Source organism: Rhinoderma darwinii, unplaced genomic scaffold, assembly GCF_050947455.1.
Source record: "Rhinoderma darwinii isolate aRhiDar2 unplaced genomic scaffold, aRhiDar2.hap1 Scaffold_977, whole genome shotgun sequence".
NCBI classification, from domain to species: Eukaryota; Metazoa; Chordata; class Amphibia; order Anura; family Rhinodermatidae; genus Rhinoderma; species Rhinoderma darwinii.
The window spans coordinates 51,952-64,086 of NW_027464551.1; the positions used below are offsets into that span (position 1 = coordinate 51,952).

The 12,135-nt window shown below is 44.0% G+C and overlaps 1 protein-coding gene across 5 annotated transcripts in view; it reads right to left on the reverse strand.

The window, feature by feature from the left end:
• Nucleotides 1-2,607: 2,607 nt before the first annotated feature.
• Nucleotides 2,608-12,135, reverse strand: part of PFKFB1 (6-phosphofructo-2-kinase/fructose-2,6-biphosphatase 1) — a 52,284-nt gene continuing 42,756 nt past the window's right edge. For 4 of the 5 annotated variants that reach the window (XM_075849569.1, XM_075849568.1, XM_075849566.1 and 1 more), the window contains 7 exons: nt 9,706-9,913; nt 9,028-9,174; nt 8,187-8,291; nt 7,873-8,002; nt 7,018-7,080; nt 6,159-6,223; nt 2,608-4,197 (listed from right to left, as the gene is read on the reverse strand). In XM_075849569.1, the coding sequence (XP_075705684.1) occupies nt 4,138-4,197; nt 6,159-6,223; nt 7,018-7,080; nt 7,873-8,002; nt 8,187-8,291; nt 9,028-9,174; nt 9,706-9,913 (778 nt within the window). In that variant the 3' untranslated portion in view covers nt 2,608-4,137. The remainder of the gene's footprint in view (nt 4,198-6,158; nt 6,224-7,017; nt 7,081-7,872; nt 8,003-8,186; nt 8,292-9,027; nt 9,175-9,705; nt 9,914-12,135) is intronic. The other variant, XM_075849567.1, reaches the window with a different exon arrangement.

Genomic DNA, 12,135 nt, shown 5'->3' on the forward strand with positions numbered 1-12,135 from the left:
TTTTTGAGTCAAAGGCCGAAGTGGATCCAAAAGGATGAAATGGTATAAATTAAAAGCTGATGCGTCTCCTTTCTTGTGTGTCCACTGAAACTGTGCCAATAACTGCATCAAAACGGTGTGTGTGATCTTGACCTTAAAGTGTAGCTAAACGTATGACAAACCGCTGACCTGTCAAAGTGACATGTCAGAAGTTTGGATTGGTGGGGGTCCGAGCACTGGGACCCCCACCACTCGCTAGAACGAAGCAGCTGAAGCGTTCGTGTTAGCGCTGAGCCGCTTCGTGTCTGTTTGGCTTTTTCCGGAAAGCCGATGTATCGGAGTACGGGCTCATAGGCTTTCTATCGAGTCCTTACACCGATACATTTATTTCCGGAAACAGCCGAACAGACACGAAGCGGCTGAGCGCTCACACGAACACTTCAGCTGCTTCGTTCTAGCGATTTGTGGAGGTCCCAGTGCTCGGACCTCCACCAATCTAAACTTCTGACATGTCACTATGACAGGTCAGCGGTTTGTCAAACGTTTAGACTCCATTAAAGTGTAGCTAGAGTTGTCCTGCTTGTAGCTTGTCCTGTCAGTGTGCTGCTTCTCATACACAGAGGACAGGGCCGTGTGATCTGATCGTTCACCTCCACCTTACAACTGTACAGCTGGTTTTTCGTTCTCTAGGAAAACCATTTTAAACTAAGTGCTTTTTTACATATTAGCAGATAACTTGTCACCTATATTTTTTTTATATATGTATTTAAGAATATTTGTCAAGTATGGAGGTTAATTACAGGGAATGTTGGTGGTGTGACCAGTTTTTAAAGAAGCACATATTATGCTAACTCACCTGTATTATTTTAGCAGTGTCATGTTTCTTCTCCGCTCAGTTGCATATTTACGTTTTTAACCCTTTTCTTATGGGTAGCTGTGTCATGTGACCTTAGTCTGACCACCTAAATAAGAGCAGGTATGTAGACAGGAGGTCACTCTCCCCTGAATAGATGACTGCCTGTGAAGAGCAATGTAATCCCTCCTGGCAGCTCTGAGTCCCCAGCCCCACCCTCCTTTTTTTCCTCTGTGTGCCCCTCCATGTATATAGTGCTGCTGAAGAGATAATTTCTGCCGTAAGGAGCCAGGAGTGCAGTGATATAATAGGTGAGTCCAGGGCATCAGAATCCGGGTAAGGGCCGGGCTCCACTCAGCAGCCAGGTGCGGACTTTAGCATAATGGCTCCTTCAGGAGTGGAATGCCCGGCTAGACGGTTGCAGATGGGATTCTGCTTCTAGAGGGAGCCCCTATCTAGGAGGCGGCGCAACTACTGCTGTAGGAGCTATAGGGGCTGCTACGGTGCCCGTGGCATGAAGGGGTTTGAGCCACCCACAGTCACTAGCAGCCCATGCCCAGTGGCCCCGCTAGCAGCCACTATCTGTGTCAGGCATTGCCCCTGACATCACTGTCCATATATGGACAGTGATTCTAGCAAAAGGAGTCCGGCTGTGCTCTGAGACTCAGTCTCTGGGTAAGCTCCTGACACCACTGTCCATATATGGACAGTGATGTCAGGGGCTTCATCAGAGGCGGAGTAGAGCCTTTACTAGCGCTCTGCTCCAGCTATCACGATCCATATATCTTCATTCATGTTCAGCTGTACTCACGCGAGATCACGCTGTGCGGTCACTTACTCCCCCAGTAACTTTACTGGAATGTCGGGAGAATGAAAAGACATCGCCTCCACTCCAACAAGCATACTCAAGAGCCTCTACATTGTTCTATAAAAGATAGCCTATGCTATGTAGGCAAATAATATATATATATTTTGCTGGAGTGCTTCTTTAAGCTTTTATTCAATAGAAAGCGGAGGAACTTGTCAATAAATAGAAACATTTGTTTTATATGTGTGGACTGAAAAGTCCACACAGAATAGCTGTAAAATATTCTGTAGCTTTCAAAAGGGTTGGGCACGTAGGATTTTAACTCTCCCTGTACGTTTTTCTACTCGGAAATAAGCTGCTGCCAAATACCTGACTGCAGTTTATTTCTTTATAGCAACGAAAATTACGCCACGTGTGACCACCACCAAAAGAGTGGCGCTGCTCGAAGGAAAAAACTTTTTCTAATCCCAAAACAACCTTTGGCTCACTAAGGCCTTATGCGCACGACTAACGATTTTTCCTGTCTGCAAATACGGATGCACATCCGTAGACATCCACAATTGCGGAAACGCCCATAGCCTTCAATGGGCGAGTCTGTGCCACAATTGCGGACAAGAATATGATAAGTTCTATATTTTACGGCTCGGACACATGCATAAATATAAGCAAGGCTGTCCGTGGCCAATAGAAATTAATTGGTCCGCAATTTCATCCTTTATTACCTCATCTGTGATTATGGATGAAAACTACGGTCGTGTACATGAGGCTTTAGTCAAGCATTTTACTTTCAAGGCAGTGTTAAAATCTTACTCATTTCATTTTTAACGTAACTTTCTTACATTTTGTTTAGATTCAGCAAAAGGATCCCAAGTCTTGGATAACACAGTTCAAAGATGCACAAGAGGTCACCCAGGCACAAGCACCCGCAGCTTCACAGTCAACAAGGCACTGAGCAGTTTTCAAGCAATCACAATAATAAAGCAAATTTAATTTACGTTATGGGGTGTTTATTCAAACAAAGTTGTAGTTCTGCATTTTTGCCACCAGAGGGCATTTTTTTTTTTTTTTTTAGACTTCACCTGGTTCCTGTCTGTAATTTTCAAGGAAAAGATCAGGCACATTACTAACATGACAGCCTTCTAGCCCGGGTGTATCTATCTAATGTTAAATCTGTTTTAAGATGTTCTATAATAAAGCTTTGTTCTAAATCACCTTGTATGCCTTCTGCCTCAGTCACTGTACATCACACCCCATATGATTTCTGGCTGGTCATGATGGCTGTTTTGTGCTATAGCCTCTACAAATGAGGTGACTGTATGTGTCACAAGGACACGAACACATCAGTGATTATACTCCAGATACCAGAGGTTAAATTAAAGTCAATAACAATTAAAGACCAGAGAGGAAGCTGGCAATACACACACTTAGGCTTCGTTCACATCTGCGTCAGGGACCCTGACAAACAAATGGAAACCATAGGATTTCGTTGGCATCACCATTGAGTTCAATGCTATTGATTCCATCAAAACGACGGAACCCTTGCACAACGGAGACAAACTGAAACCATTATCACCGGATCCGTCACCATTGAAGTTAATGGTGATGCAAACGGAAACCTATGGTTTCCGTTTGTTTGTCAGGGTCCCGTTCTGACGGGAAGCTCCAACGGAACGTCAGAACGGGACACTGACGCAGATGTGAACGAAGACTATGGGGTATAAAAAGATCCAAGAGAGGCACATTACATTCTTTGCTTGAATTGTATAGACATGTTCACCACTTACTACTCACTCATTTCTGCACTACTGCTTCAGGATTCTACCTCCTAATGCAGAGTTTGTTTGATGGCCGTATCTGGGTCAGTGTTTCCATCCCAGCAAAGGGTACATTATCCCGCCTTCCCTCTAGGATGGTGACAATACGGACTACACATACAGGCATGTAAGCAAGAGCGGTAATGGGTAGTTCACACTGCGTTTTTTGGCACAGATTCAGACGCGGAAGCCACGTATGAATCCACACCAAGGAACAGCACAAATCGCCACCCATTGATTACAATGGGAGGCGGAGGTTGTTGTTTTTTCCCCACTGAGCGGCTATTGGTCACTTGCAGGAAAAAAAGCAACTACGCTATGGCTTCCAGCAAAACGATGAGTCTGGTGCACAACAGGGACAAACGGAAACCATGGGCACCGGCTCCGTCACTATTGAAATCAATGGTGATGGAAATGGAAACCTCTGGGTCTATTCACGGTCCCGTTCTGATGGAAATCTCAGTAGAAACGTCAGAACGGGACCCCAACGCAGATGTGAACGAGGCCTTAGTAATCTTGTGTGACAACTAAAAAATGGTTTGAGATAAAAGGGTTACAGCACAACAAATGTCAAGACTAGTCCAGAGCTCTTTAGCAGATCACATTTCTCAGCTTGCAATTTTTTTTACAATAAAAAATATACATTAAAAAAAATAAAAATTCTCTTGCTTCATCATTCCACTTTAAAAGTGATCAGGGACAGTGTCCAATGCTTCCTCAGGATCACGAGACACCTCTACATTCTGCAATAAAGTAAGAGGATCAGCCATCAGTAAGAACACGGAGATGATATTTGAAAATTGAAGAGGTTCTTCAGCTAATTTCTATCAATAATGTGGCCTGAAATACGTTGTATGGCGACTCCGGACAGCCGCCGCTTCACTTCTTGATGTCCGGTATGTCTTAACGGATTTGCCAATCCAGCTTTGTATCAGTTTGGTTGCGATGGATAGACTGCCTGACGGCTATAGCCTTTATGGGAGGCCGGGTAACACATCCCTAGCAACCAATCTTTGATATCTCAGGTATTCAGTACAAGGCTGAGTTGACACCAGGCAGAGAACAAAGGCGGCGTCTGTAATCCCTTGTTAGAAGATTCCCTCATCTGTAATTAGCGGGGGAACCTGGCAGAAAGTTCAATTCCCCTGCAGCGCAATCACAGGAAAAGTGAAGCATTTTGCTAACCTATTTGAAATCATTAAGGCTGGATTCACACACACACACCACATTTTGGTGGTGTGGACAAATGTTGCATTAACCCCTTAAGGACACGGGCAATTTTAGCCTTGAGGACAGAGCAATTTTTTTTACATTTCCCTCTTTGCATCCCGACGCTCATAACGCTTTTATTTTTTGTACGACGTAGTTGTATGAGACTTTGTTTTTTGTGGGACGAGTTGTACTTTATGTAGGTACCATTTTTTGGTACAAATACATTATCGTTTAATTTCTATACATTTTTAATTAGATTAAAATGCAGAAAAAAAAAGCAGTTGTGCAGCAGTTTTAATATTTTTTTTTTTACACCATACACCGATCATAATAAATAATGGTATACATTTGTAGTACAGGTTTTTACGGTCGTGGCGATACCAAATATGTCTATTATTTCATGTTTTGGGACTTATATTTTAAAAAGTTGATTTATTATAAAAAATGAGTATTTCTGTGTATTTTATTTACTTTTTATTTATTTATTTACCATTATTTTTTTTTACATTCATTTAACTTTTTTTTTTAATCCCATAAAGGGATTTATCATTTTGATTTTGTAACTGATGTACTGGCATAGATCTATATGCCAGTACATTAGCCTGTGCACTGATTGTACACAGGCAGTTATTAGGGCATACCTCAGTATGCCCTAACAGGAAATATGTTCAGACAGCCCTGGGGTCCTTCACTGGACCCTGGGCTGTCTGGCCATACGAGTTGTGGGCTTTGATCGCGTCAGTTATTTTCTGTGACGCGATCAATGTGCAGTCCCCTCTCTTTGAACGCCGCGATCAGCTGTCATCGCGGCGTTCAAAGGGTTAACAGCGGAGAGAAGATGTTTCTCTTCTCTCTGCTGTCAGAGCGGGGCCGTGGCTGTGTATTACAGCCGTTGCACCGCTCTCGATCGCACACACAGAGACGGCAGAGACGGCTGTCACACAGGACGAGTATGCTCGTCCTAATGGGCGAAGTGCTCGCCGCTCAGGACGAGCATACTCGTCCTGTGTCGGCAACCAGTTAAAAAGTCTATAGTAAAATATTAAGTACTGCATACACAGCGTTTTTGTTTGGGAACAAAAAAAATGCAACGTGCTCTGGGTATGGCGTTTTTTTCCAGCCCTTTTCTGCCATAGGCTTCTTTATAGAACTTCAACGGCATGTAAAAAGACTAAAAACTTAAAATGTAACGTGGTTTTTATTAACACTATTTTTTAGAAGCGGTTTGATGCAGTTCAAATTGCCAGAAAAATTGTGTGTGAAGGACGTCTAATACACGGATATGCCAACTCCTCCAGAGGTTATTTGTAGCCACTCTGATACATGGCGGTGTCCATCATTTACGGGCCTTAATCTTAACTCAGAATTCCCAGATAGACTATTGGAAAATTGCTTTTCTAAGCCAGACCACCCGTTAGTTATACCGCCCCATCATTAATTAACGCTGCAACGAGGCTCCGCACAAGCCTCTTACGTAACTTGATCTACTCACCAATGGCTTCTCCCTGTGTGTATTTACTGCTTCAATATTCAGGTAAATAGACTCGACTTTACAACCTGTAGGAAGAGAAGTTACACATTAGTTTGATATTTTTATATACGGCCAACACAGAACTCTACAATTCAGAGGGAGCATGTACAGACAATACATAGGGATAAACTATATAACAATTCATGTAAGGAGTGAGGACCCTGCTCGCAAGAGCTTACAATCTATGAGGGAAAAGGTGGTGACCACAAGTACTATTTACATCTTAGAAGTACAATGGTCCAGCCATCTTTTATTCACATGGGGTATTACACAAAGCTGCATGAGCCGGACACCAGCCAGTATATGTGTACGACATGAAGTGTATTGGGGTGCAGGGAGTGTGGGGGATACTGCTACATGAAGGGGTCAAGTTCTCATGACTAATGTAATAGGGGGGGGGCAAAGGAAAGGAGTCAGATTAGGGAATGTATAGGCCGGTCTAAAAATGTGTTTTCAGGGCACGCTTAAAACTAATCTGATTGTTTGGGGTAGGGAATTCCACAGAACTGGTGCAGCACGAGAAAAATCTTCGAGACGGGAGTGGGAGGTTCAGATTATGGAGGACATTAATCTATGGTTGTTGGCAGAGTGTAGAGCACAGGTAAAGGCGTAGAAAAAGATAAAGGAGCAGATGTAAAGACGTGCAGCACTGTGGAGAGCGGTGTGGGTAATAAGATTACATTGCATTCTTAAATGAATGGGCAAACAGGGTAGAGGCGTTGGTGTAGCGGTTGGTCAGAAAGATAAACCGATATGGGTGGCAAAGATAATTGCAATCTTCATCTCATAGCCATATGTTTACATACAAGGTGGCACTCACCATAAGCTACGGGCGTCAGTTTCAGCACGGTGTGAAGAGGACATTTCAGGTATGGCAATTCTTCTAGGAAAAAGAGATATATTATTGTTCTATACAGAGAATAGCCGAGTGTCTTTCTACACACAGGCGCACACTCCGAGGCCTAGAAAGAAACACACGGGTGTTAGTGCTTTGCTCTGTTTTTAGGGTGGTAAGGGGTTCCGATTAGGGGAGGGGGGGGGGGAAAAGTTATTTTTTACAAAAACAGTGCCACTCTGTCTATAGAGTATGTCTAGTATTGCTGCTCAGCCACAATGACAAGGGATAGGCCGTCAATATTAAAACGTCTCAGAGAATCTCTTTAAGGGATTGTCCTATCTGGACAATCCCTTCTCAAAGCAAAGGCGCCACAGATTGCAGCAGATTCTAAATCGGAAACCTGTGGTTAGCCTCACATCAGAAAACTCTGTATTACACAGCATTAATCCAAATGAATGGGCGACCACGGTTGTGCCAGATACTCCAGAGTTGAAGCTGCGCTTTATAGCATCAGCTCTGGCTAATAAAAGGGGGGGTTCCAAAGTGGAGGACCCACCCACTATGACATGCATGTGCCCCAATAATGCATATGGATAGGGGTTGTCAGGATGGGATAACCCTTTGGGGAAACTAATCTTCCTGGCATATATACCGGTCGTGTTTTGTGAATGGACCACTTAGAGGGGCTATGACTATGGGCTCACAGGGACTGTCGTAATACTTCTATGAATGAGCAAATATAGTAAACAAGCTCCAAATCAGAGCCTCACGTTAAACGGCAGGTTAGAACAGTCATATTATTATATAGCCTTCATCTGGAAACACAGAATCCGTTACCTGCACTTTTGTCCAGGAAATAGGCCAGCAAACAGCGCATGACAGCCTGGTGACAGATCACCAACACATTCTCCTGACGCTCCAGCTCCATGATCACTGGCTCCAGTCTCTGCACCAAGTCCTCATAGGACTAGATACAAATACAAAATATGGAGAAATTAATGTGCTGTAGAATCCCAACTATACAAGAATGAACACAGGACTACAGGGGAAGGAGAGTAACTACCCCACCAACCAAATCTGGGTGACTGGAAATCTAGTTAAGGGGTTCTGGATCCAGTACACTAGTAGATGTTGGATCACTCCACACTCACCTCTCCCTTGGGGTATCTGTATCGATATTTGTCCTGGTCCCTTAGTGCAAACTCTTCGGGAAAATGATCTTGTATTTCTTCATACATCATCTCCTCACACACCCCCTGTAAGAAAAACATGTCGCTGACTGGGCAAGTGCTGCTGTGGATCTAACAAAAAACTAGAAGACTTTAAAGAGGCTCTGTCACCAGATTATAAGTGCCCTATCTCCTACATAATGTGATCGGCGCTGTAATGTAGAGAACAGTGGTTTTTATTTTGAAAAACGATCATTTTTTAGCAAGTTATGAGCAATTTTATATTTATGCTAATTAGTTTCTTAATGACCAACTGAGCGTTTAACTTTTGACCAAGTGGGCGTTGTACAGAGGAGTGTAAGAGGCTGACCAATCAGTGACCAATCAGCGTCATACACTTCTCTCCATTCATGTCCATTTGTACTCAGCACAGCGAGATCTCGCGAGATCATGCTGTGCTGTCACATACTCCCTCATTAACTTTACTGAAGTGTCTTGAGAGTGAATGGACATCACCTCCAGCCAGGACGCGATGTCTATTCACACTCCCGACACTTCGGTGGAGTTTTTGTGGGACTTACTCACACAACCCCTGCAAAGGCACCATTTTTCCATAGCCTCTTAGTTGTCTTACTATGGTTGTAACTTGTCCACAGTCAATACAGGAATAGCAGCTCTGGAGCATAAACTGCTGCTCCAACAGGTGACATTTTTGGCATTCATTGACAATCAAATCATCTATTTTGTGTATGAGGACCCAACCATAACCATACGGCGGATATGGGGTCTGTTAATGACATGAAGGTGGCTGTAGTCCACTTACTGCATCAATCTCATTCAAGGCTTTCCACTGCTCGTAGGGGACATTCAGTGCTTCTGCTGTCTGGATGGTTCGCTTCATATGACTGGTCCAAACTTTCAGATCTGTAATCTTCTGTGACCTAACAAAGTTGCCCAGTGCATGAGCGAACTGGAAAGTAATGGTGAAAGAATCTGTAAGTCACAGAGAGGAGCAGCAGGCAGACATCTCTGGCGATCACAACCTCTAAGGGGACCTGGCAGACACTTCACCTAGGGCTACCACAAGCAGAGACGTGGATCAGACAGCGTCCAGTTTATAGCGCTCTACTCCGCGAGGCCACCAACATTGACGTTACTGACATCGCTGTAGGATCGCTTTATTTACAATTTATTATTTAGTCAATTTCCCATAATCCCTTGCACAACAGCACACCTTGCTGGGAGGGGCCTATAGCACTGTTAACCCTGAGCTTGCTGGTTTATACATTAATCCAGAACTACTACCTGCCTCCTACTGCTCTGCTTGCCTAAGAGGGATGGCTGGAATTTTGTATAAGGCAGATCTATGTTCCATCCAGGCCCCCCTGACAACACCTATGGGCAGTGTCATGGTAGTCTTGGGAAGTACAGAGGTCTATTCCATGCAGTACTCCGGAGGAAACCTCTATGGGCATAGTAATGAGTGTAGGACATTTCTTACCTGCTTTCCACGAAGTGAAAGCCCAGAGTCCCCTCCAATCCTGCCCATGAGGTTGAGTTCACTTTCCCCATGCCGGGATAGGTAGATAGAGCGAGGGGTCACGTGGATGTTCATCAAGTAGTAAACCGTGCGGCTCTGAACGTGATCCTGAACTCTGTTCACCAGATATCGGCTCCCGACATTAAAAATCTTAATATAAGACAGATTACTGAAACGGAAAGAAAACCGGAGAATAAGTGTGGGGGAGGGGATATAACTACAGACCAATCACAACGTCACTAGAAATGGTTTATCCAGAGCCATCACATATTAATGAGAATATATCTGGAGGAGCATTGCCCAAGATACCGTCATCTCCTTCATGGTAACAGATGCAGAACGAAAACCATTGATGGCAGCAATAATAGGGCCCATCAAGGTTGCCACTCAGCTTTCTACAGACCCTGAATATCATATAAATCTACATTATAATAATAAAGACTTATGTACGGTACAGGGTGACGGAAAAGTTGGACCACAGCAATGGCCACCATCAATGGTTACCATCCAGCACAGACTTCACTAGATGAATAGAGAAAATGAAGAGACTTCATACAAGACCACAAATCGGGGAGGTCATTTGAGATGAATATTTTGGATTTTAGGAGGAAAAATGGTCTTTAAAAAGGGTTTGTCACTGGAAAATCTGAGCGATGAACACGATGCTTATCTTTTCTATGACAGACAAAAACATAAGGGTGGACGTACCGAAACTGGTGCAAAGGAAAAGGAGCAGTCGTCCATGGCAACCAACCAGATTACACCTGTTTCAGAGGCCCTTTAGAAAATGAAAGTAGCAACCTAATTGGTTGCCATGGGCAACTACTCCACTTTTACCTTACACCAGTTTTCATACATCTCCTCCATTGTGTCCATGACTTGGGGGTCTATTGATGGGTAGAGGTTTTAGAGTATTGCAGCCTCGGAGGAGAAATTCTTCCCAATGCAAAGCCAAGAACTAGGCCAAAGCCTGGAGTTTCAGAGTTGCATATGATCTGCAGCGGAGTTTTACCCTCTCAGGCTGGGGGTAGGAGGTCACTATAGCTCCTATGTGCTCAGAAAACACCCCCCTGGCAACTGTGGTGTTTTTTCACAAAATGTTCAACTCCCCCCTCCCCCGACAGCTTTAGACATCTATAGAGATCTATGTACACATCAATTCCCGAGATGTGCGTTTAACTCCGTCACAGCACGGCATGTCGTTTTATATTATTCTACTTCATTACAATCTACAAACTCATAAACATCCCATCCGGGGATATGACCATCACATACAGCAAACGTAAAGAAAGCAAGACTACATAAAAACCTGTACAAAAGCAATGCATAGGGCAAGGAGGACAGGAAAGCTCAACGGGCTGAAGTCTCGCTGACAGTCTATGTTGAGGAGATATCTGTAGGGGACTGGACGCCGCCTATAGTAATCCGACTCCACAGGAACCCATTCATTTACTTATAGTGGAGGCTACTGGTTTGTTTTCTAAGCTTTTCACGATCTAGACCAGACTGTACCTATGCTAATCCTTGAATGGTCAAGCTATTCAGAACACAACAGCGCTGACGTGATTGTATATACATAGTCATCCCGCTAGGGTCACACACATCCAGCCATACTGGTATTTTTCTGGTCATACGGGTTATAGTATTGCACCAATATAAAGGTAGTTGGGTCAATATGACAACATGCAAGGAGGATTTGCTTTGAATCTATATAGATCTTGGCTGAAATGACAGGCAGATGAGATCTATGTACCAGTCAGTGTTTACACATCCGCCCTGGTATATGTGACTATCCAGAGACCATAAGAACATATTTCTGTACTTCTTGCTGCCCCCCCTTCTATTACACAACACTGCACAGAATAGACCCGCGGACATCAATCCCTGTCCTGAGCGAGGTTCACAGTCCCAGATCTCATTTGGCTTCTTTCCAGATTACACGGGAAGACCTAAAACTCCAGGACACCGTGATAATCACTGAGCCACCATGCTGGCAGTGTCCGCTTAGCAGATGACATTGATATGGGTTTGTAACCAAAAGCAAATCCCACTCTCAGCAGCCAAGCAGGTATGGGGGATCAGATTCATAGGGGGGACATTCCAAAGTTTAGGCAGATCCATGTGCAAACCTTAAAGGAACACAATCCACATTGCATAATCAGGGATAACCGGAAATAAACGTACATGTATTGTGGTATCTAATATTCCGTGTGACGGATCCACAGGGCACCCACATGAGAAGCACGGAGCGTGGTATGAGGTTTTGATTGAGAAGACAGAAGAAGGGGGAGGGCATCTCCTCTGTTATCAGGCAATCCAGCTGTAGCTGGCTCCAAACCAATCCTTTGCTTGGATGTGGAGTGTCCCTGCTGTGGGACTAGTGATCGTACA